We start from the raw sequence: 26,881 nt of genomic DNA, 5'->3' as shown, positions 1-26,881 counted from the left end.
TGTATAAAAAATTATTAATAAAAAAGGAGTGTATTTTTGAATAAATAATATTGGTCAGATAAACTGAATTGTACCTTGTACTGTATGGAGAACAAACTACATAAATGTACACTAAGCATCTGTCAAAAAACAGCTCAGAAGAGGTTTTTCTGCATTATCTGAAACTAATTCTAGCTTTCATAGAACTTTCTGCAAAATAATGGCATTAAAAAATACACCTTTTTTTAATTGTATCAAAACCAAAGATTTATGCTTCGAACTTGCTTTTACACTTAAGAGACCTCCATGCTCTTCAACTTTCCTGAGGCTTTTTTTTGAAGTATTGTTTACTCCTCTTATTCCAGGAACAACAAAAAATCCTGTCTCAAATTCTGATCAATTCTGTTCAAAGTGTGCTACACTACTGCCAGATTTACTCTTTTCCTTCTTTCTGCTTACAAAGTCCCTCTTGTTGTAATCCCTGACTGTCTAGTAAACATTTATTACACTGACATAAAGCAGGAAAATACTTTCCCCTCATTTCCTACAAACACAGAATTAAACCAAGGACAGATGAAGCAACTTCACTATGGCCACACAGGATGTAAGAGAGAGAGAAGGAGAGAGAGACTGATTCTGGCAGCCAGAAGGGCCAACTGTGTCTCGGGGGGCATCAGGCAAAGCATCACCAGCCGGTTGAGGGAGGGGATTGTCCTACTCTGCTCTGCACTGGTGCAGCCTTCACATTTAATATTGTGTGCAGTTTTGGGCACCACGATATAAGAAAGATATTAAGCTATTAGACAGTGTCCAAAGGAGGGCAATGAAGATGACGAAGGGCCTTGAGGGGAAGCCCTATGAGGAATGGCTGAGATCACTTGGTCTGTTCAGCCTAGAGAAGAGGAGACTGAGGGGAGACCTCATTGCAGTTACAACTTCCTCATGAGGGGAAGAGGAGGAGCAGGCACCGATCTCTTCTCTGTGGTGACCAGTGACAGGACACAAGGGAATAGCCTGAAGTTGTGTCAGGGGAGGTTTAGATTGGATATTAGAAAAAGGTCCTTCTCCCAGAGAGCAGCTGGGTACTTGAACAGGCTCCCCAGGGAAGTGGTTACCAAGCCTGACAGAGTTCAAGAAGCATTTGGATAATACTCTCAGGGCCATGGTGTGACTCTTGGGGATGCTCCTGTGCAGAGCTAAGGATTGGACTCAATGATCCTTGTGGGTCCTTTCCAACTCAGCATATTCTGTGATTCTAAATGTCTTGTATCTCAGGAAAACTTTTAATTGCGAATCCTATACAAAGTTTAAACACAGGAAAAAATTAAGAAGGCCTGTAAAAGATCATTCAATAGACTAATTACTGAATTAATTTGAAAAAAGCAGAATAGGAATTCTTTAACTTGACTTGAACTCTTACCTAGAACATCTTTTTCATGTTCAGGGACGAGAACTTTCCATTTGGATTCCTCTGGATCACTGAAGTCAATGTTGATTAACTGGTAATTTGGAGAATGGCGGTTTGTCTTGAAAGTGAACACTGTTCCTTCATTGGTGACATACTCATACTCAGCCTCAAAGTTATCTATCAGTTTCACCCAGTGAAGAATTCCTGAAAGATAAAACATAGAATATAAATTCTTCATCTCCTGAAACAAAACATTTTAACACCGGAGGGCAAGGCTTTCCTGACAATTGTTGTAGGCTCTTTCTTTAACAACAGCAGTGACCAGAAGCAGTATAGCTATGGAAAGGCCAAAATGTCTACTAAGTATTAAGAACTTCCCAAGAATTCTCCAGATTGATAGGCTGCAGTGGAAAAATGCCAGTTCATGGACATGTTAACATAACTGGTTTTGAGGAATTTCTAGGGAAATACATGCAGAATACTGACAGGATTACGGCTAGTGTTTTACCAGCTTTCCTAAGGGGCTGTTGGAAAGCTCAGATGTTTGCTACAGAAGTGCTTCAATATTACACTGACTGCCGTGAAGCCAATGCCTTTGAGCACATCAGGTTCTTGTCAATGGAGCTCACAAGTCCCCACTTCTACAGACTTCTTAGAATGAAGAGTCACAGCTGAGTCAAAAGCTGCACTAAGCTTTCAAGCTCCATTTTATTTCAAATAGCTTTTCTAAAATTATTATATAATTATAAAGAAATGTTTCTGGGTTGTTTTTTTCTTTCTGGAAAAAAAAACAACTTTGAATGGAAAATTTTCCATTCTTCTTAAAAGCCCAGAACTTCCCACAGAATAGAAATTATGCTATTTGAATGAGTACAATAAACTTCAACATAAGGAATTTCCCTTTCAACTCAAGAAACAACATTCCTGAAATGCTGTTCGGCAGAAGCTTGTCACCACCTATAAGGACAACCACAGTTAGCTAAAATGTTAACATCTGGGTTTTTCAAGAATGAAACTGCATTCTCCTTATCAACCTTCTAGAATATCACACTCAGGAACAGAAGTGGAGTTCTCTCAAACACGAATTTCCTCAGTTTCAGACTGTGATACAGAGTGAATAGTATTGACTCAACTGGTAGTTGGGATTTTAAGACTTCACTACTTTTTATTCACACTTTATTGTTTTGTAATAGGTCAAAAGGCTAGCAGAAAGGAAAAGTAGCAGGACTAGATAAGATATGCAGTATACTTGTTATATCCACAACACAGCCTATCATCCAAACTTTCTATTATAAGTATCAAAAATTAGCTGTGCTGAAAAATCAAAACCCTTACTGATATATGATATCTTAAATTGATCAACTCCTGTTGATATGTACTTATATCTTAAAATAACATTTGGTGCACTCTCTGCCTCTTTCCCAAAACTAAAGGTTGGGTCTTTGCTTTTAAGTATAAACAAATAAACTGTTTATAAATCTGTTTGTAAAACTCTATAACGCAATGTTTGCATCAATAAAAAGCATTTCAGCTTATTTTATAATATTAAAAGCTGAGCAGAATAATGGAAGTAGATCACAGCTGAGCTGTAACTACTGGAAGTTTAAAAAAAGGAAAGAATAATTGAGGAAGCAGTGAGATGACTAAGGTCATTTTAAACTCATTAGATGTAATAACAGAGTATAATTAGGCCCGGTACATTCATAAAGTTCTTAATTGCCATTTTGGTTTAAGAAAAACTTCCCTGTCTCTTCATGCAAAGTGATAGATTAGCCAATTAAATTCTACTTTGTATACTGCTGTAATATAAACTTAGTATCCTGTCTCTGAATGAATACATTGCCTGTTAAACCTTGATTTTTGCTGTGAGGTCCAAAGTTTTGATTTGATCTTGAAGAAAAATCCTGCTAAGTCACTCCAGTTCCTGTGAGTTCTACAGAGAAAACCTGCTTTGATGCCTAGTAAAACAAAGAAAATCCAACCTACAGTGAACTCTAATAAACACCAGTGAAACTGTTTTAAGATCCCAAGTCGCACGCACAAACATTTTAGTAAATAAAAACACTAACTGCAGTGTAACACCATAACAATATTGGAACATTTGTATTTTAGTATCTAATAGAATGAAACCGTCCTACTAAAGAACAAGACTTCATAAAAAGGAATCACCAGACTGTTGAAAAAACCCACTTTTTTAATGCTAAATGTTCACAATAGTTGTAGTCTCCTTAAGTGCAACAGGACTTGGATTCCATGAAGAAAAAGGACAATAATGTGATATTAGGGATTTACATTGCTGCCTTGCAAGTCATTCATCCACTCTCAAATGAACAGCTAGTAAAAAAGCAAGAGGGTTGATGTTCTACAGGGGTACACTTAGTTGTTATTATACAAAAATAAAAGCATTCATCTTATTAAAGTGGATGTGATATAGTCCTTAGAAGACAAATATTGCAGATGAATTACCTCTAAACCACTGTCTCACTGAAGTGGTTAAATAAGTCAGTACCTAATCTAAGATCAGAGACAGTAAAGAGGCAACTACAGGGAGCTGAAAGAGACAATTCCATTACTGTACAGAGCATGTGCTGTAGTTTTCCAGGGAGAGGAAGAAACCCTTTGCAATGACACAGATATCAGACGTAAGAGGATGCTTCTTTATGGCCAGTTCCAGGTGACCTTAGTTGCAGCTGTGACTGAAAGGGATATTCTAGCATTGCCTTAGATTCTCTTGCTTAGCTCTCTCTTTTGGGCTAGGAATAACAACCTGGTGACAAACACAGCCAGTTCACTGGTCACTAATATGGCTGAAAACTGATGGGGGGACACACATCATTTATCCCCAGGTTATTCCAGTGGCAGCATAAAGAAGGGGCAGGCCCATGCAGCTCACTACTATGGCTCTGCCACCCTGTCAAGCACTCTCAGTAGCAAAAAGAACAGTATATCTATAACTTATGACTTCAAGAAATACTCAAAAAACAAGGTGAAGGATGGGCACTCAGTTCATTCTTTGTTAAAAGAAAGGAGGGGAGGGAGGAATTGAAGAACTAGATCTTGATAAGACATTTACAGGTTTAACCAGCAGCCCATGAGAACATGAATCTTTGAGGAGAGTCACTGAGAAGTGGCATTTGTAGTCCAGGCTGTTCTTAACACCTGAACCACTGAAGTTTAATCCATATAAGGTTACAATGAGACAGACTTATTATATATAAGAAAAGAATGACAGTTTACTGTATGCTGCCCCTATAACCTAATCCCTTCCCCTGCCAGCCCTTACATTAAAACACATTGCTGAAAACATACAGATATACAGATGGTTTTGCCTCTATACCTTATACCAGCCAGTTATCCATCATCAAATAATTGCAGTAGAAGAGGAACTGCAGGTAGAAGACCTATAATCTTTATTCAGTGGACAATAAAGCCATACCACACAACAGAAAATCATAATCTTACAGAGCTAGCCCTTCTGCAAAGGACAAAAGAAACAGTCAGTGAACAGATAGAATTTTTTTAAAAAAAATTTGGATCCACAGAAGATCAAAAGGGAAATTGTATCAGTAAGCATCACAGAATAAGCCCTCAATCTTGTACTGGTCTCTGAACATAGTAAAAGATTCACCGGTTTGCTGAGAGCTCTGTGTGATGAAGCAGGTCTGTAAGTGAATGATGACAGCTACAGGAGAAGGAGAAGCTAATGTGAACAAACTGATAACAGCATGAATGATCACAGAGTCTGTTACCAACGGTCTTTAGACAGAAAGGATAAAGCAGCTGAGAGTCACTGATCATCAGTTCACAAAATGTTCTCAATACTTCCTTCCATATTTCACGTTTCATGGAAAGGCCAAACAATCAATTCATGGCAAATAACCTCTTGACTGTGCTTGCTGGAGAGACAGGGCTCAGTAATCAAGTAGGGCTATCTGATGTTGTGAAAAAAAGTTTTGAAAAGGCAAACATTGGCATTTGGCTTTTTTCATATACTCTAGCAGTCAAAATTATCAAGTGAAGATATAAATGTTCATCTCCATAAATTTATATTCCATTCTGACTTGTCATTTTTATTTTTTGCAAGACAGTTTTTCTGGAAATCAGTCCGTGCTGAGAATGCTCAGAAAATGAATGAAGAGGTTTGGCTCATAACAATAGGAAGGCTTTCTAACTAAAAAAGCCATACCACATTTCATTGTGGTACCTGCATTAAGCAGATAAACTTCTACTCAAGGAAAGATCCTGATTTTTCAACTCTTAGATTTTCATAGAATCATAAAGTGATTTGGGTTGGAAGGGATCTTAAAGGTTGTCTAGTTCCAACGTTCCTACCACGGACAGGGACACCTACCGGATCAAGTTGGCTCAAAGCCCCGTCCAACCTGGACTCGAACACCTCCAGGGATGGGGCATCCACAATCTCTCTAGGCAACCTATTATAGTGTTTCACCACCCTTACAGTAAGGAATTTCTTCCTAATATCTAATTTAAACCTGCTCTGTTTCAGTTTAAGGCCATTCCCCCTTGTCCCATCACACGTGCCCCTGTAAAAAGTCCCTCTCCATCTCTCTTGCAGGCCCCCTTTAGGTACTGGAAGGTCGCAACTAGGTCACCCTGGAGCTGTCTCTTCTCCAGACTGAACAGCCCCAGCTCCACTCCAGTTGTGCAAGTCATCCCTGCTAGTGGATTATTATTTTTTTCTCAGTCTCAGGAAAGTGGATTAAGGCCACTCTTTTTCTCATAATTTCTGCTTTTTATGTTTCTCACTAAAGAAACAGCTCTTAAACACCAAATTTTATTTTCTTAAAGAATCCTCTGCATCCTTTAGAGATTCCATTTTCCAATATTAACTAATCTACATAGCCTATAGTATACTTAAAAAGGCTTAAAATTTATAATACACATGTGTGTATATATATAGGCACGTTAAGTTTGCTATAGCAGAGAGACATCTTTTGCACTTGGGTTGTCAATTACTAACTGAAAAATTCTTTCAGTTGCTAGAGGTCTATTCCATCTCTGCAAACCTTAATCATAGGATACATAAAGCCTTCCATCACAGGGGAAAAAATCCCCAGCACAAATCTCATGGTGTAATTTAAATTTTGGCTAGTAGTAACATCTCCTTTTAGTATTCTCCCATTTGCATTTTCTCTTTTCCTGTCCTAGATTTATCCTATACAGCTTAACAGGCAATGTTCAACTGCTGCATGTCACGGGGCCACAATTCACTCTCACTGTATTTCTCATCACATCAGAGAGCTGTCTATTTTCTTTGCTGAATACTGGCTCACTAAAGCAAGTTAGATCTATCAGACTTATTTAAGATATGCACACTCAAAGGCTTCCAAATTTCAAGTATTCTCTACAAGAGAAGATTTTGAAAACTGGGCATTTACTTTGGAGTTTGTCACAGTACTAATCCAAACTAGTTTTTACGTTCGATAGAAGACAGATAATCTCATGGTACACAGCATGCTTCAAATTGAAAGAGACTGTTTCAGGGCCCTCATGGTACATTCATAACATATTCTGGGAACTGAATGGCAAACCAAAGCCCTTCACTCTGACATCTACTTCCACATCAGAATCTAACTTCTTTTTAAATCATGCAATACTCAGCTTGCTCTCAAGCTTTTGGTCTGAGCCAGGCAACCGTGTGAAAGAACTCAGGGGTTTTTTTCCCCTCTTTCTTCTTCAGAGCCACAAATGTTTAATTAAGTGTCTCACTCTGGTCTCCAAAGGGCAAGAGAGATTTTCAAACAATTTGGACTCTCTTTGAAAGCCAGATCTCTTTATCTCTTGGGACCTGACTTCACTTACGAAGGTCTGAAGGGGGGAAGACTGGAGAGGAGATATTAAGATGTCTCTGAAAGGAATGCAAGTTCATTGGGTTTGTACCACTCAAGTTGCAGATAATGGATGACAGCTACTCAATGAGCATTATTTATTCCTTTGAGTTAAATAAGTTCAGACATGTCAACCAAAGATTAATCCAGAAAAAACAAATCAAACACCTTTATGGGCAGACATTTCTCAATCAGTTTCAAGGCTTCTATTTTACCTCCATTGGGATAATCACTCAAAAGACAGGACAAGAGAACATGCTTTGTTTTGAGAGAGTTATAGCTTATGTCCTCAGGTAGAAGAACATAGCAACAAAAGAACAGGCATCAAAGGTAATCTCTCTCTCACACCACACTTCTCTAATATACACAAACAAAAGCACAAATACCTAATCTAAAAAATAACTTCATTATGAATACTATTTATAAATGTAATGTTCAGTTAGACAGTGGCAGCATGAAGATCTCCTTGCTCAAATTAATAGCAAGCTATTTAATTTCATAGAATCATAGAATAGTTTGGGTTTGAAAGGACCTTTGAAGGTCACCCAGTCTGACCTTCTTGCAATGAGCAGGGACATCTTCAACTAGATGAAAAGCCCCATGCAACCTGAACTTGAATGTTTCCAGGGATAGGGCATCTATTACCTCTCTGGGCAACCTTAGTGTTTTATCACACTCGTTGTAAAAAACTTCTTCCTTATATCTAATCTAAACCTACTCTTTTTTAGTTTAAAACCATTACCGCTGGCAACTGGCTCTGCTAAAAAGTTTGTCCCCATCTTTCTTATAGGTTTCCTTTAAGTACTGAGAGTCAGCAGTCTCCCTGAAGCCTTCACCTCTCCAGGCATGTCTAGTTCTGGGCTCCTCAGTACAAGAAACACAAGGAGCTACTGGAGAGGGTCCAGCAGAGGGCCACAAAGATGATGAGGGGTCTGAAGCCAATTCCTTAAACAATGAACAGTCCACTCATGAAATCCATATCTGTCCAATTTAGAGAGAAGGATGTTGTAGGGGACCATGTCAAAGGCCTTACAGAAATTCAGACAGATGACATATGCAGCTCTTTTTTTGTTGCTAATTTTATTCATTTTTATTACTAATAATTTGGTACCAATTAAAAAAATACACTGAAAGCAAAACTCTTTGGAATTGCCATTTAAAGGATATGAAACATTTTTCTTAAAGTAAACACTATTGTTGAGGCTTCCACATATGTTTCAAGACAACTGATTTTTTTCTCCCCATTTGTTAGGGACTAGGATATAATGGCCTTGTTTTGATGTTGACTTTTGAAACTTTTTTTTTTTTAAAGTTACTTCAATCACAGAAAGTCTTTCAAAAAGGGATGAGTTTTCTCCCACCACATTCCACTTTATAGCTGATGTCTACTGTCTCCTCAGTATCTCTTGTTTATTTTCATTACAAAGGTTTTGATCCATTTTTTCAGGCTACCCAGCACATAGTGACTCAGCCCTTTGATGTAACTGTATATAGCACTGTTCGTTGCTTATTTATTTATTTTTAAGAGAGCCTGATAAATTGCAAGGCTAAACTCAGACACAAAAGGCCAAAGAATCCTATTTTCAACAGGAACTGGACAAACATTACCTTTTCTTTTCCACCTGCCCTCAAGTCACGTACATGCTTTCTTCAGTGAGGGGGAAAAAAAGAACAATCTTCTAAACAAAGAAGCAAAATAAAAATTCTTGAGGCTGACAGTCCTGCTCTCAAATTCCTTCTTGCAACCTCTCTCTACCAGTCTAGTACAAAGCAGTTGCAACTGACAGTGACTAAGCAACCAGCAAGCTGTGAACTTCTGTGTTTGCTCAATTTTTATCTCATCTTTCCAAGGCAGTGGTTCTCATCTATTTTACACTAGCTTCTATGTGTCCTCCTACTACCTCACACTGTTCCCATCACACACAAACTACCAATCTCCAAGCAGCCCAGCACCCAAGTATAAAAGCCCCTACACCACTGTCCTCTCTCCACAAAGCCCTTGTACCTCCTGCTTAGACGAACCTGCCTTTAGTCTCCCTTCCAGGTCAACAACTCAGGCTGTGCTTTCCAATTAGCCAACCCTTTCGACTTTTTGCATTCCAGAGTCACAGCAGCCTTTCACAGTTTCTATGTTCCCAGAGGTTATAACAAGAGCTACCTCTTTTGCTCCTCGCACTGCCTTATATCCCTTCTTTTCCCCCTCTATTCTCATGCTTCAGCTCCCCCCAAGAGAGCAAAGTGGGGCTCTGCCCAGGGCTCTGCGTCAGTGACTCATAAAACAGTTCTGTGGGGCTCACAAGAGGATCCCGATTTCTTTATTAGGCTGCATAGTGGCTACCATAACACAAAATAAAGAAAAAGGTCAATATTAAGGACAACTTCAGCAAGACCAACAGGCTATGTTATGCTGGTTTAAGTTCATAGCCAAGGGTGATGAAACAGCTTTCATTTGTCTCTTGTTCCACACCAACAGATTGGTGCTAAATTCTTTCTTCGCTGCACCAAACCACATATTCAAAAGAATAAACAGTAAAGCCTGACAATCTAATAGAAAAGAAACAAACTCATTTCTCAAGAAAAGGGAAGAACAAAATTATTATCAGGCACAGAAACAGGAAGAGACATGCTACAGAAAAAAACCACTGGTTTTGGTTTTTTTGAAGTCATTGTTTGGTTGGGGGGTTTTGTGGGATTTTTTTAGCAAGGTGCACAACAAGGTTGCTTATATATAATCGCTTGATTACTGTGTATCCAGCTGCTTGGCTACTATGAGACATTTTCAGATATCCCAAAAACAGTTAAGCAAAGTGATTAATGAGAGCATTTTCTTGTTTGACTGGTTCAACATACAAGCAAACCTGAGTGCTGTCTGTGTTCTGGAAGGCAAGTTTGGTAAAATAGTTACTAAAAATCGTGCCTTATAATGCTCAGCTACTGGGTAAACATGTGTGTTTTTTTAAAGAAATACTTAGTATTTGATCACTTTTAAATGTTTGTTACAAGAGTCAAGGGTTGAAAAGCCTATCAGCAGTTTGGCAAGATAAGTAGGGAAATCTGGAGCCCTGAATGAGGGATAACCTTCTGCACATGAACCTACAGTGCTGTCCTTCCTGACCCAACACACAGCTGTTGCACTCCTGCTACTGAAATTTCATAAAGCGAAATTAAACTGTGTGAGTTGGTTCAGTCGCTGACAAAGAGTGGTCAAATCCCAACAAGAATCCCATAATTTTAATTTTGCCTGATCTTTCTAAAGCTCACCCCACAAGCAACCAAAGTAGCAAGCATGAAGGGAAGAGCTCCCATATCCACAGCTACCTGAAGCAGAGTACAGCAAGGGAGTTACCCCAAGAGCAGCCCTCTTGTTTTCTCCCAGTGATGTCTCCTCACTATTGCCTTGCCACAATACTGTGAATTATGGCCACAGATATCCAGTCTTGAGAAATGGAATATTTGTAAAGCACCAATATCAGATAATAAAAGCTTTTTTTAAAAAGTGGGTTTAGTTAAGTTAGCTGTAAACACAAAACTCCAATCGGTAAATCTAGTCACTTCTAACACAAAGAGTTTTGTCTTAAAAGCTACACCACAAACTGGCTTTACCTGGTAGGATTCACGAGAGGCCCGGGGTAGTAGAAAAGCAGGGGAAAATTATCCCCCAAACCTCTTACCTTTTCAGACTAATTTAAAATTCCCATTTAAAAAAAAAAAGCTATTATGTATTTGTCATAGGTTACTTATCACGGTGATTTTCTATTCTAAAAAGGACCATTTTTGGCACAAATAGCTCACAATGGCTCACTTGAAAACCTAGCAAACAACCCGAACATTTGAAGAGGAAAATGACTCAGTCTGTATACAGCAGAAACATTGTGAAAGGGGGAAGGGAAGCACTCTGGGAAGCAGAAAAGATGTTCAGATGCTCCCTGTACTATTCATGGAAAGAAACAGAAACAGTAGTGTAGATTACCTTCTGAGGAATACAATTTGACAAGAATTATTACAGAAGATTGCACTGCAAGTTCAATTAATCTATAGCTCTTGACAAAAATATCATGAGTAATCATACACAGTAAAGGGGGAAGTCCTATCTGACACACTTAATTTTTCAAATGTAGAAATAAACAAGTCGAACTCTTTTAAGTTTCCTAAACATTTAGAAATAGTCTACTCTCATTTATTAGATGTGATTTCCATTCAGAGACAAGGTAATTTCCTGCTAAACACAGGGCAAGTTAACTACCATTAGTCCATAGCCTGAGAAATACATCAAGAATCAATAAATGCACAGAACACAACTGCCCTCAGTACAGATCTAGTCAAATGTCATGCTTGTATAGAGTCTTTAATGATATCATTATCACCTCACTTATTTAAAGGGAGTATGCAAAAAGAAGCAACAACTCATGCTGTGCAAGAAGTTAATGAAATGCATTTACTCACCATTACTAAAGCAACAATGAAATGGCAAATATTGGGTAAACCATGTTTCATAACAAGATAACTTGTGGGAAAGTTAAGTCAGAGGTTTCCTCCACATCAAAGCAATTTACTTTGGATTGGTTGGCACCTAGAATATTGTCCTGAAATGCACAGAAGTGACTGAGGTACCAGTAGATGATTTTCACAAAGAACGGATTTTCCACAAGTACTTAGGTAATATCCAAGCTAAGAAGCTCATCTTAGGGCAAAGTATGGAGTGAATACAGTGTCTCATCCCAAGAGACAACATCCATAGTCAAAGCAAAGACACAGTATGTGTTCTCCACTCTATGCCATTACAGGAAAAACACCAACCCCTTGTATATTTTGTGATACCTCAGAAAGGTAGTTACCTATTAAACATGGAGTATCTACATCCCATGTAGTTTGAACTTTGCCCCTCACCCCTCAACACTGCCTATTTCCCCATTTCGACAGCTCCATAGGTAGGTTTTCCTGCATTCTTTTCTGTGGTCCCTATCTCTTTGAATTTTATAGAACGGAAATGTAGCTCAGGACTGCATGAACCATGGAGTAGCAGAGAATCTGAAAGATAAATATTGAAATATTTCAGTGTTGCAATGTCCAGATCATGTCACAGATCTATCCAATATGGGACAAACCAGGAAAATATACTTTATGTTCCTTATTTGTAAGGCCCATTATTCTTTCTTCACTAGCAAGACTGAAGATGACCTGTCTTCTTGCAGGAGAAAGCAACACATTCTGTGAAAAAATGAAAATTATTTAGAACAACAAAAATAACTAATGGTCACTCAATTAAAACCTACGCCAGGCACGTCAAAACAACAAGACATTTTGATTTAGCACCACTGCCTAACTCTCAGTCAGAAAACAAGACCAATGTGGTAAAGAAAAGCTTAAAGGAACTGCAAAAAACCCCAACAACATCTGGGATGAGAAACAGAGGAAGAACTACAATATTATTCTGTCACTTTGGAAAGAAAGGTATTACTCTGACTACTTATAGATTGCTAGCAAAATCATTCTGTTCCATTTCTTGCTCATTCTTGTGGAACAATCTGGATCTTTCTTTTCAGCCTCTCAGATCGAAAATTTACTGCAAATTTACTTTTTTATTTGTATTGTCTAGACAGCCAGTAAAAACGGGACAGGCATGTAACTGAACATAAATATTGGAAAAGTTCACAATTTAAGAAGGCAAAAAAAGGTTTTACAGCTTAATTTTTTCAACGGGATGTGCTTATTCTATTGGATTAATCTTTTCAAAGCAGCCAGAAATTGTTGAGTTTAATTTGAAATTTAAAAAGGAAATAATTTTCTTGCTATAAAATCATGCCTTATATAAATAAGAGTAAAAAGCAAAGACTACACGTTCCTTTCACCTGCTGGGGAAAGAAATTTCTGAGCTGCTGTAAGCCTGTTATGGGCTATATTGTGTTGCTTAATGATTCCCACAGTAGCTGACTCATCCCTGAATTCACAGCCATCTTCTGAGTTCCACAAGGCAGATATTTGTTAAGTGTTTTCCATTTCCACACATGAAATATATTGTTTCATTTTGCACTCCTGTTTCTTCTCTCTCTTTTCCCAAGATGGATCCCCCCTTTTCACCTCACTTCTCCATTCTAGCCTGCAAAATAGTTCAATCAGATACTGTGCTCTTTGACGGAAAACAATTTTTTTCCGTCTTTCAGACAAACAAAATAAAACTTTACTCTGAGCAAGCAGGTCTTTTAATATATAGGTAAAAATGTTCAAAAAAATTGTACCATGTCATTAATCTACAGTAAATTAGAAACAAAGCCCACAATGAGCTAGTCAATCTCAATTCTTACGACCCCTAAGTACAGCATATTTACTCTATTGGCATTTATCTTTCTAAACTGACTTTACAAAACAAGTCAGTTCAGAACTATGAGAAATTTGTTGACACCAGACTTGAAATATTTCATAACAGTATAACCCACTTTCATATGTCCATCTGTGTGCTGAAGTTCACTAAATCAAAAAAGCCCCCAAAGATGAATATAATGAAAAACTGTATCAACAATCTCTATACATGACAGAGAAAATTTAAGAGTTGTATGAGATCATATGAAATCTGCCACCTCCCCACCTCTGTATATCCAGTGCAATATTGTCAGATTGCATGAATTGCCAGAGAGAAGGAGAGATGGAGACCACCTTTTCAGTTTACTTTTACCTTAAGACAACTTCATTATTACAGTCATTACCATCACAGCAATTACTATCGTTCTCATTCTGCGACCAGTGCTTCCTAAAGGAACATAACTTTCACGCAGGCAAATTGCAACTGTGTTGCTTCCTTTCCTCACTTACATCCATCATCTCAGCTCTTGAATAGTTCATCTGGAAACAGATCATGACAGGGAGTCTTTAATCAAGGCCAGGTAATTCACATCTCACTGCACAAGAAATTAACACAAACCAGGCTGCCATGTGAAATCAACCTGGTTTTATATACATATATATATATATATATATGTATATATAGGTGAGACACAGGCTCCAACTTCTGCACTGTTTAATGACTACCACATCCCCCCTCACATTTTTAGTCTCTGCCAATTAACAGACAACATGCAATCACAGTTTGGGGGACAGTATTTGCCCAAATCATTCCCAACAGGCAACTTGGATATAGTTATGATATCTTGGAGAAAGAGAGCTTTGACACATGGAGGTGAGGTGGCACACTCCTTAGTTGCAGAGTCAGAATACAGGCTGTGTCCAACCTGTCACTGTATGGATATAGTCTCTAAGTTACATAGGCAGTGTATGCCATCCCTACAATGAAGCAGTGGGAAGCCTGAATCATAGAATCGACTGGGTTGGAAAAGACCTCTGAGATTATCAAGTCCAACCCTTGATCCAACACTGCAGTGGTTACTAGACCGTGGCACTAAGTGCTACATCCAGTCTCATCTTAAAAACCTCCAGGGACGGTGAATCCACCACCTCCCAGGGCAGCCCGTTCCAATGTCTGATTACTCTCTCTGTAAAAAAATTTTCTCCTAATATTCAACCTAAACCTCCCCTGGCACAGCTTAAGACCATGCTCTCTTGTCCTATCCTGGTTGCCTGGGAGAAGAGACCAACGTCCACCTGGCTCTAACCTCCTTTCAGGTAGTTGCAGAGAGTGATGAGGTCTCCCCTGAGCTTGCTCCAGGCTAAACAGCCCCAGTTCCCTCAGCCTCTCCTCATAGGACCTGTGCTCGAGTCCCTTCACCAGCCTTGTTGCTCTTCTCTGGACCTGCTCCAGCATCTCAACATCTTTCCTGAACTGAGGGGCCCAGAACTGGACACAGGACTCCAGGTGTGGCCTCACCAATGCCGAGTACAGGGGAAGAATCACTTCCCTGGTCCTGCTGGCCACACTGTTCCTGATCCAGGCCAGGATGCCATTGGCCTTCTTGGCCACCTGGGCACACTGCTGGCTCATGTTCAGCTTCCTGTCAGTCCAGACTCCCAGGTCTCTTTCTACCTGGCTGCTCTCCAGCCACTCTGTCCCCAGCCTGTAGCGCTGCAGGGGGTTGTTGCGGCCAAAGTGCAGGACCCGGCACTTGGCCTTGTAGAACCTCATCCTGCTGGAATCAGACCATCTCTCCAGCTTTTCCAGGTCCCTCTGAAGAGCCCTCCTGCTTTCCAGCAGATCAACACGCCCCCCAACTTGGTGTCATCTGTAAATTTGCTAATGGTACACTCAATCCCCTCATCCAGATCATCAATAAAGACATTAAACAGAACTGGGCCCAACGCTGATCCCTGGGGGACACCACTAGTGACTGGCTGCCAACTGGACGCAGCTCCGTTCACCACCACTCTCTGGGCCCGGCCCTCCAGCCAGTTCCTGATCCAGCACAGGGTGCCCCTGTCCAAGCTGTGGGCTGCCAGCTTTTTCAGGAGAGTGGTATGGGAGATAGTGTCAAAGGCTTTGCTGAAGTCCAGATAGACCACATCCACAGCCTTCCCTTCCTCCACCAGGTGGGTCACCTGATCACAAAAGAAGATCAGGTTGGTCAGACAGGACCTGCCCCTCCTAAACCATGCTGGCTGAACACATGCTTAAAACTGCCATCATCTGAAAGGCTTGCAAATTCCAGCACAAGGACAGTATTGAGAACATCACAAATACACCTATGGCTACATTGCTCCATCCAAACTTCTGTTTGCAAATTCTGTGCCAGGTCTCTGTTTCAGCAATAGCAATAAAGAGTAGAGACTATGTTGACAGGGACCTTCGCAGAGGGGAGCCAAGTATCTCAGACTTATCTTCTCCTTTCAGAAAATACAATATAAAAGGTACAAATTATAAACTGACGTAAGATGGGAGTTGACTTTTTGCTGCCTTCAGTTCATTTTTTAACCTATAAGGACAGCAATAATTAATTATGTTGCTTGTTCATAAGACTTTATCAAGATAATCAGTTCATTAATTGCATTTGGAAGTGTTCTCAGGATAAGTGGAACCTACTGGCCCTAGAAACTCGATTTTTGTCAGATTTGGAGATCACTACTGATTAAGAGGCACACTATGAAAATATTCCACACCATTCTTTGAAGAGGCCAAATATATTTTCCTCTGTTCTCTTACAGTTCCCTAGTGTCGCGGGTTTCAGTTTGTATTTTCATTCTCCACAAAACAAGAACGAAGACACTGCAATTAGACAAGATCAAATAATTTAGACAAATTATTCCCAATTACTTTTCTTAAGTCACGAAATATGGATTTATTTCCAGCAAAAATACAAGTTTATCTTGGAAATGAACTATTAATCTATATCCATAAGGAATTGCATTTTGATAGACATTCCTGCAGTTTTCCTGCAGATGACCACCTGGCATTTTGGCAGTCAGTACTAATGCTGCCACACTGAACTTCTTGAGTTCTTCACAGTCATTTGTTTGCAAGTGGCCAAATAAGAAGCTTTTATCATTGCAACCATCATCTCTAAGAAACAGTAACAGAACTGCAGTTAATTCCACAAGGCCTCAGTGGATTAGAAGGAAAACAAATTCACTTTTCAGTGGATGGTTTTGTTGACTATGAGAACATGGTCTTTTTAACGAAAATTCTTTAAACGATAAAGATATTTGATTTCCTCCTGTCAAAGGAAAACAAATCACAACTAGCAATCAAAAATCAAGAAAGGTGTCCCTGATGTAGCTAACATAACACTTTGAAACAGGTTTTTTAGTTAATAAGTCACAGATGGGAATCCGTTCTTTGCATTTTTGTGCAAGTCTAAGTAACCAAAGATTTCTTCACTCCTGGTTTTATATGTAGCATTTCAAACTACACAGTGATATGTTTACCTTGGGACACAAAATATTTTAAAAAAGATAAATCCATGATTACATGATTGAAACACTATTTTATAAACCATATATGCTACAGAGGAGCACTGAAAACAATCTGTTGAAGCATGTCATTGTACAATTAGGGTTTTGCCACAAACTTCATAAGAATTTGAATCTCACCCATTAGCTTTTGCTTAGCAGTTGCTTTTACTTCCTTACAAAGAAACATGTGGTATAACTAATGGATTCTATGTAAAATATAACTGTTACCTTTCGAAAAGGCCTCATTGCTTTTTGTGTTTGATTGTCTCTGTATAAGTCTAAAGAGGTTTGAGACTTAAAAGATCTCTAGCATAAAGAGAAAATTTTCTAAAGAACTAGAGTATTCTTGGACAACCTGGATTAAATGAGCAAGTAGGGAAAAAAAATGTGCTTGAAAATCTAATTATTTATCTATATCAAGTACCACCAAGGAGACTGGAAAAGCACTAGGTAGCCTACTTTTTTCTTCCTTTGTATTTTTTTTTTTCAAAACTAAGATGTGGTATTCTGAACACTAGAATGGCTTCTTGAACAAATATATAATTGTAAACAATTCAAGTAGAAAGTCATAGATTAAACATTCAATAGTTCTGAAGGCAAGAACTATCTTAGATGTCACCAAAGGTATGAGATCTACTCATAAATAAAGTCTGTTCCAAAAGACAGAAGGATCATGTAACATGTTTTAAAAGTAGAGATACTTTTCAAAGTCACTTGATTCTCCTAAAATTTCATAACGAGGTATAGTTTGATACTTACGCAGATGATTGTACTAACACTGCATTCCAAAGATAGCGTAACAAGAGCCAGTATTTTTGTATCTCACGGTTTTGTTAAGAATATGCTACTGTTATACATAATTCTCTAAGCATCACTTAACCCATCTGAACATATCTTGATATATTACTGAGCAGCCTGTACCACCAGCAGTTAAATGCAAGTCTTAAGAAACAGATTTGCCATTTAACTCCACTACTCCAGAGCTGCTCATTTACTTGTCTAGAACAGCTTAACTGAAATTTGGCATTAATTTCTCCTAACTTCACAAGCAACCTGTTCTACACTTGCTGTCTCAGAAAATTAAAAGTTGAACTGAAATTACACCTCTTGTGGGCTAGATTAATAGAGCCAAAATTTAAGCTTACATATATTACTGCTTGCTCAACTTATTGCCTTTGGCCACCAAAAGCTGAAGGTTCAGCATATTTACAGTTCCACAGAAGATCAACTTTAGGAAGTATCCCAGACATTTACTGTTAAGCCTGTGCTCACTAACATGGAGGTAAGACATGGGTAAAGAAGAGTCTTTGTAATGAAAGTGCACTTGGCAACTTAGTGAGACAGATCTGGAGAGTTCCTAACTTTATAGAATAGGGAATTTGTGCAAACAAATGGTTACAGCTAGATCTTTCCTTTTATAGGCAAAAAGGGAGAATTTCGAAGGATTGCATAACTCCTGTCCAACGACAAACAAGTAGCAAGACAAATCAAAGACTGGTTCAGAGAAAACACTTTTTTAAAGAAGCATTTTCAAGCCTGGAAAAGGTTAAACTGTAGGTTTACCTTATACCAGGTAGTACAAAATAGATGCTTCATTATCTCATTCATGGTCATTTCAAGGCTTGATGATAGTATTCTCTTCAAAGTTGTCCAGTGTCTCTATAAATGGGAGGGTGAATATGGGAGGAGAGCTATGCTTTTCATGTATTCTGTCTCCAGCTGGAGAGTGTCAACTTGAATGACAATGCAATTTATCATTTACAAAAATGCTTCACTATACTAAAGAGTTTATCTACACAATTTTATGTTTGAAATATAATTGCATAGAAAGCACGTAATGACTTTGACTAGGCCTGCAACTTCCTGCATTCAAGAGGGCATTAAACAACTACAGCTGTTCAAGACAAGTTTAGAAGTAATTAAGAAATATCCTTTATAAAATGAGCGTGTGACATGCCTCAAAAAATTACTCCCAGAAAGGAGTATAAAACTGTTAACTATCATCAATAACACCAAACTCACCAAAATGCAAAATATTGTACTAAGACTTGTTGATGAACTAAGGGAAGAACACAACTACCACCTAGTGCAATAAAGGCAGGGTGAAACAGAACTATACACTCCATATTGCAAAGCTTCTATCAGTCCTAATCACACTCCTAGGCCTAGAATATTCTGTTAATAAACAAAAGAAGAAGTTTCTTGAGATCCAGTATTTAACAAAAACAAAGTTGCAAAGAATGGAAAAAAGCTGAGTTGTGTTGTACGCAAAGCACATATCGAAGATGACATTTCAATAATCCAATACTCTGGAAATAGAAAACCACCAATCAATAAAACAGCTAACTATGCCAACCATCAACAACAGCCACATGGAGCAAAGTGCCATACTTTCATCCCATACCATTGAGGCTAAAAAGCCAAATACACAACCAAACACTAATCCAACTAGAAAGCAAGGAAGGAACATTCCATGAAAGTGTATTCGAAGTATGAGCAGATACTTCTACTGTAATAACAGTGTTGCTACAAAACAAAATCAGAAGATTTGTGTTCATTTCCTAGTACTATATGAAGAAAAAAATGTTATCCATAAAGCAGCTATGTTTTTTTGAAAAAAGGTTATTAGTGCTTGAAGGGAGACATGAATTATTTTAAATTATTAAATTAAATTAAATTATTTTAAAATACAAAAAAGAAATTAAACATGGAAAAGTACTAGTGGGGTAGAATGAAATGAAACATACACTGGGTAAGGCTGCCTATATTACATCGATTTTTCATTGAGACCTTTTAAACAAACCACAGAACTATGAACAGAGTTTTCCATCTACTGATATATAACAGAAAATGGAATGCTAGCAGAAGGAAGCAGTGCTTATTTTTTCTCATGATCTCTGCATTAAGGAGGTTAAGCAATAGGCATATTGAAATACATATATTTAAACAAAGTAATTCAAGTCATACATTGCCTTAAAATGAAGCAAAACTTAGAAAGCAAGAAAACACATACCAGATATACCCTGAGATTCTCTTTGTAGATCACAGTACCACAGTCTGTTCACTGGATCACAGCCTTCTCTAATAGACAGCAAGACATATCGACCATCATCCGACACCTATAAGAAGTTACAGAAAAATCAAAGAAAATTCATCCTCTGGAGAAAAAAAAAGTCTAACTTGAAAAGTTACTACCTAAACCCCGAGGAAAAAATGAATTGTTTCTACAGTTAGCTGAGTAAACAGACACGAATGGAATATGAGAACTCACCAAGAACCCACATTTATCACTTACATCAATAAATAAAGTAAGTACAGTCTGCTAACGTTTCAGGAGATCAAAACCAAACAGCATTATCTGTTTATTTTCACCATGAATTAAAACAGAGAAAGTTTATTATTATTAAATGTATTCCAGCTAAACAGGTGTCTAAATAAGTCACAGCAGATATCTCCTCCACTATGGACCTCCGTAGGCTGCAGGGGCACAGCCTGCTTCACCGTGGTCTTCAGCACAGTCTGCAGGGCAATCTCTACTCCAGCACCTGGAGCACCTCCTCGCCCTTGCTTTGCCTACTATGGCAAACTATATGACACTCAGAATTTTGATTTTTGACCTTTTCATTACGTTTACACACACAAAAATCTAGTGCTGCTGTTAAATGAGCATTAAGTTATAAATTTTCTGAAGCTTCTGGTTCACTTTTGCACATGCATAACACACGATAAAATTTTCAAAATGAATCCTTCTTGCTACTTGGGCTTTCCAAACATACTCTGTTTCCTGGCAAAGCTTTTGAAAGTGCAAGCCCAACAAGGAAAGGCAGGAAGTAACAAGAAGTCATCAACTTAAAGTTTCCCACTCCTAACTGAGCTGTTTTGAGCATATTCCATAAGTACCATAGATGTTTAATGAACTGAGCTGACACAGGCAATTTCCTGTCCATATTGTCCTTACACGACAATATCTAATGGAAATTTAAACCCCTAATCAAAAAACATGAATCTGGGTTCTGGCAACTTTCCACTTGGCCCTAAACACATCTTCAAAGGATTCTTATTCATACATTGTCACTACTTCTTAGACATATTTTGGTTAATATTTGTAACATTAGTTGTGCAAAATATCTGTAGAATGAGTTAAGGAAAATAAATTTGCAAAGAATTAGGTTCTAACGATACTGCTATTCAAACAAATCCACAGTTCTGAAGACACAAGAAGAGGACCTAGTAGAATAGAGACAAATGTCAGTGTACGAAAGCTGACAAAAAAGCCCCGACAATCAGAGAGTCCTCAAAACAAAAACAAACCCCAAATGAGTGTTTCCAAGTTGTATTTTTTACAGGTATTTTGTTAACAACTAATTATATGACTAAAAAATATCTACAGAGCTGAAATCTCACAACACAAATAGAAAGGAACACCTAAGATTCCTACTGGACCAAAAAAAAGCCCCATTATATGAAACAGCAAAGATAGCTTTAATTGGGTAATCTGCAAAATTGAGACATTGTTTCCTCCTTCCTAGAAGGGAGTCTATCCAGAAAAGGAAGCCAAGATTAGGTGATCTGTCTTGAAAGAAGCATCATAAGTGTTTTATTAGAGAAACAATAACTGAAGGTGTCAGTTGTAATTAAGAAAATTACTGCAATGCACTGCTTAAACATCTGTCCATACCTGTAAAAGCACCAAGTTTCCTCCTCTTCCTCCCAAACTCAAAAAACATATCTAGTAATTTAAGTGGTATATAGAAATATAAATTTCAGTTAAACTTCAGAGTATGACACACAAAAGTCTTTCAGTCACAGTCAGAACCTGTGTAAATCTGTTCTTTGATACTGTGAATTAAACAGTTAAGAGAAGACCGATTGCTTTCCCCAAGAAAGAACACTGACTTGCAAATTTCTGTTGTTACAAAGGCAATTCAGAACCTCTGATGACAGCAAATCTGAGTACATCTAATGAGTTTTTCCTTCATTATTCCCAGCTGGACTGGTTAAGAGTTGATAGCAGTTTATGTTTAATTTGAAGTAGGAACTCCCAATGCATCTTGCTGGTGGGATACCAATTATGTCTGTCTAAAGCTATTCTTACATCAGTGCGTTCCATAACCCAAAGGAATTTGACAGAAACAGGACAAGATACAGTTGACTGCAGCACGCTAAAATGTTTAGCATTATACCCTAGATTTAGACATTCACGTTGCAAAGTTACAGTTTGGTGAGCAAATCTTGGCAGCAGTATCAGCTTAGGAGGTCTCTACCTCTAGCTCTTTCTACTGCTATACTTGCTTGTATCCATGCAAGTTCATTCCCCATGTCATGTCAGTACAAGCATCTGCCATTTGTGAAGTAAACCAGTCTGGGGAACTGATCCAGTTGAAAAAATAGCATGTTAAACAAAAAAAATAAAAAAAAAAAATCCAAAATAAACAAAACAAAGAATCCAGGAGGGGAAGGAGGAAATAAAAAAAAAAAGACTAAACACAACAAAAAACGAAAAATAATAAAAGAAGTCCCTCTGCCATATTACTATCTTGGTCCACTCATTGTGCAGTTGCACAAATGGTCAAGCTAACACACTGCACCAAGCAGCTGGAAACATGAATAATAGGGGCAGAGATTGCTTAAGGCAGCTCAGATTGCAGCACTGACGAATGTGGAATCACAGCCTGAATGCCACTGACTCTATACTGTAAACAGACAGTATCCTGGGTTTCAGGATGGCAAAAGGAAATAGGATTTACCAACTACCATTTGGGTTATTCTTATACAGCTACATCATCTTCATGAGCTGAACTGCAATCCTTGTTCTTGGCTCACAAATTTATGAACTGAAATTTCACACTAACATCTCAGTCAAATCTTAGAATGCATTCATGGTTCAGCATAAGGGAGACAGCTGTAATGTCAGACCTGGTTTCCTCCATCTAAACTGAAAAGGAAACACATTTCAATAATTTCTGAAGGAGCTCTGGAATGCCACTCAGTGCACATTTCTCTCATTAAAATAATTACTATCATTTCGAACAACACCCACTGGTAAAAGTAAGGAAGTTATAAAGCAATTGCAACTCTCAAAACAACATTTAGGATCTGTCAAAGCAGGACAGAAAAGATCCTGTAGCCTTTCAATTAGAGCTTTGAAAAACCTTCAGCATAACAATGATTTTATCAGCATAACACAGCACAACACATAATCCCTAACTCGGCACTAGTAAAGGAAGGATTACTTCAAAGAGCTGACATTGGTACATAGCTTTTAGTTTCACTACTGCCATTCAGTCACTTGGCAATTTTGAATTTGTTATATTTATTATTTCTTAAACATTCGTTATGACCATCATTACACCATACACATTAACATGCACAGCAGTATCATTAAGACAGCTGTGCTCCCAAGTACTATTTTATTTAATCTTTCAAGCATCAAACTCTTTAAAGTAAAACCTTTATAGAGGAGTTTTAGTTTCTAGAGGAGTATTTTCTGTGAATTGTTTTTTTTCCCTTAGCAATTTTGTTTCAATGCTACCTGTTTTTCTTCAGTTTGATGAAAAGTAAGCACAGCTTAGGTAAGCATTAAGAGATGAAGTGATTTACCTGCAATTTCAATAAATCAATGATTATCAAAATAAGAAAAATTATTTAAAGCCCAATTAGTAAAAGGAATCTTGTAATCACTTAAATATTTTCTTTCATTACAAAATCCAATTGATTCATCATACAAGCCATATAAGGAATGCCAAAGCTTTATTAGGATCCACAGCAAAAGCAAAGTTAAATATTTTGTCTAGTAGCAGCACATTTCAGACCAAAAATTCATACATAATTAAACAAACAACAACAACAAAAAGAACGAACAGGAGAAGGCAGGTGGTTTTCAGACTTCCTGGCTTTATGTATTACCCCTCAACTAAAATGACAATAGGACAGACATCAGAGTGCTCTACTTCCAAGTAATGTGCATGCCAGCAACCCCAGTGACTATTAACGCAAGTTCTTTAAACACTACCTGGAAAATCACCACTGCCAGATTTAGGACAAGGAAGAGTTCTTTATATTTAGTTCACAAATAGGGGCCCTTTGAGTACATAGTATCATACTAAGGCATTCCTTTTTAAGAGGATAAACTACAAGTTTTACTGCCTTTCCCCTTTTTATTTTCAAGGTGGGAAAAAACTCTAATTACTGCATAATTTGTTTCTGCATAACAATGTTCTAAAAATTAAAAAAGTAAAATTCAGTTATTAGATAATATGCCTGTATATAGGAAAAGATAAACTCTCTTCTTTAACTGCAGACATTAACACCATGATAATCTACAGCCTGATCTTTATCTGTGGTTATTTGGCAAACTACTGTTCTTCATGCACTAGTGCCCTTTGCATTGCTATCTAACGCATTTCCAATGAAATACATCAAATCAATCTCATAGAAAAAAATAAACACTGAAGTTCACAAAAATCACAAACAGAATCAAAACTTTCAAACACAGCCAAAAGGTCAAATTACTAACTGGACTCCGTGTATCCAGCCACGGAAGATGAAAGCATCCAGAGAAAGAAAGATGGGTGGCAAGAGAGATGCAACTGTGCAATGCATGGCTTTAATAACTAGGAACTAAAAACTCATTGCATCAATAAGCTGCATTTTAACATTGCCACAATTTTCACTATATGTTATGGATGTAACAGCTTAAAAACACAGAGTGACTGACTAGATTTTTTTTTTTAATCTACATTTAGGGATGTACCTAGTCACCGCAATAAAACAGTCATAACATCAGTTACTTCCTTAACTTTACATATATACTGCACTTTTGCATAACACTGACCCTGAATATGACTCAACTAAGAAGATTTCACATACAAGAAAAATTTCACTTGATGCAGAAATTACCTATCTGTTGTTATTTAAGGAAAAAACCAAAAAGCACATGGCTTCTACAAGAAAAAAGAAAAAATTTCTGTACCATTTGCTGAAACATTTGATCAGTAAAGAGCAATTATGCTGTCTGAACATCCTCAAGTGTTCTAATATCACAGATGTGCACATGTTCCCATGCCACAAAGATCTGCCTGCATGATCACAAAGAACCCCCACTGTAATCTCCCAGCCTTTCAAACTCCACTTTTATTATCTAAATTTTTTCATTAGATAAAATGATTGTGAAGGGTTGGAGTTTTTTTGGTTTTTTTTTTTTTTTTTCTTGGGGAGGGAAGAGGTGTAGTTTTTTTTTTTTTTAATGAAAGGAACATAAAGCTATGTTTTGATATTACCTTTGCAGTGGTTCCAGTAAGTCACTGAAGTTTGCTCATACCTCCTGTCACATTTTATGTTCTAGCAGTTTTTTGAGACTTTGAGGACTGGGGCAAGAACTCCCTTTCAAATAGCGACCTCTTGGGACCATCTGAACAATCCAAGCCACCCAAAGCTGGTACTCTCAGGCTGCAAAGGCTTTGTTTGTTTTCTATTTGCAGAGTACTGGCTTAATCGACTAGACTTCAGAAACCATCATGATGGGTGATCACAGGATTGCATAATTTCAGGATCAGGTCCAACAGAAACTACTTACTACATTCTGAGAGCAGACCCAACATACCTTATGCAGGACACGGATACGATCATATGTAAATGACAGTCTGATATGTTTTATCCACCCACTTCCCCGGTTAGAAAACTTGCACTGGGCATTAATTTAAATTCCTTATTCCAGCTGGATTTTTCTTCTGGGATTTTAGATATCATGTGCTGGTATAAAGAGCCTTTCTATTCTGACCATATTCTTCTGAGCCTCTGCTAAGTTTGAGGCTGAAGGAGCCCTACCAGAGCCACAGAAGTGGGATTTTGACCCTAGATCATTGGGCTGACAACTGTTTCAATTCCAACAGGACACCAGGCAGCCCTGTTCAGAAGAGGACCCCAGCAATACGTACATGCATATTTACATCCATTCTCTTTCTTAAGTCTAGCCAGAATAAAATCAGTAATCTTCTGATGTCAGAAACATCACACACAACTTTTACCATGGCCTTCAGCTTATAGTAAAATAAATAAATAATAAAACTACTACCTGGTTGTTTCTTGATAGTAAAATTCTCCAGACCTATTGCCAGGGCTGCAGGAAGATAGTCATAGTAGGCTTTCTATTCCAGATCCTGGCTTGACAAAGATAGTGTAAGGCTTTAGAAAAATTCCCACAGCCCTGTTTTAACCATCAGTATGTCTCACTTGAGCAAGCTGACAATGTTTTCAGCCCTTCCCCTCCATGCTACTCACTCTTCCCCTGAGCATGCTGCATGTCAATGTTCCTGCAGTGAAAACACACCACAGCCAGCACACTTTCTCCTAGCACAGCTTACCCCTCTGTGCTCTGAATTTCATTTGCAAGATCACCTCCCTAGTTAAGAGCCACTGATGTTAAGTGACAACTCTAAATATAAAATAAAAAATTAAAAAAAAATAGCCAATTCAGAGGCAGTGCTTGTTAAACAACAACATGAAAAATTGTACTTGTTTTACTGCTGGCAGAATTGGGCTAGGAGAGTTCCCCTCGCCCCCTCCTTTCTCTCCTGTTTACTTTGCTGCCAGTACCACAGGGACTTTTAACACTACCAGCCATGAAAGACTCTTATATAACTTATTGTTTAACTCTGAGAATAACAGCCTGTCTGCAAAAGAGAGATATGCTCAGTCAGTCTGAAGAAGAAGCAAGAACATGCCACTTAAACAGAGAAGCATGGGATGTTCCTTTTTCCAGAGTAGCTAAGACATTGCAAAGGTTTTAAAATCTTCATAGCAGACTGCCCTCTAC

At 38.0% G+C, this 26,881-nt stretch overlaps 1 protein-coding gene across 1 annotated transcript in view; it reads right to left on the bottom strand.

Moving 5' to 3' along the window:
• Positions 1-26,881, bottom strand: part of PREP (prolyl endopeptidase) — an 89,677-nt gene that overhangs the window by 43,955 nt on the left and 18,841 nt on the right. Inside the window, exons 7-8 of the mRNA XM_064649865.1 lie at positions 20,081-20,186; positions 1,400-1,591 (exon numbers count right to left, since the gene is read on the bottom strand). Coding sequence (XP_064505935.1) covers positions 1,400-1,591; positions 20,081-20,186 — 298 coding nt within the window. The remainder of the gene's footprint in view (positions 1-1,399; positions 1,592-20,080; positions 20,187-26,881) is intronic.

Source organism: Pseudopipra pipra, chromosome 3, assembly GCF_036250125.1.
Source record: "Pseudopipra pipra isolate bDixPip1 chromosome 3, bDixPip1.hap1, whole genome shotgun sequence".
NCBI classification, from domain to species: domain Eukaryota; kingdom Metazoa; phylum Chordata; class Aves; order Passeriformes; family Pipridae; genus Pseudopipra; species Pseudopipra pipra.
Note: the sequence above shows the minus strand (reverse complement) of the source record. Positions and strands in the feature narration are given on the sequence as shown.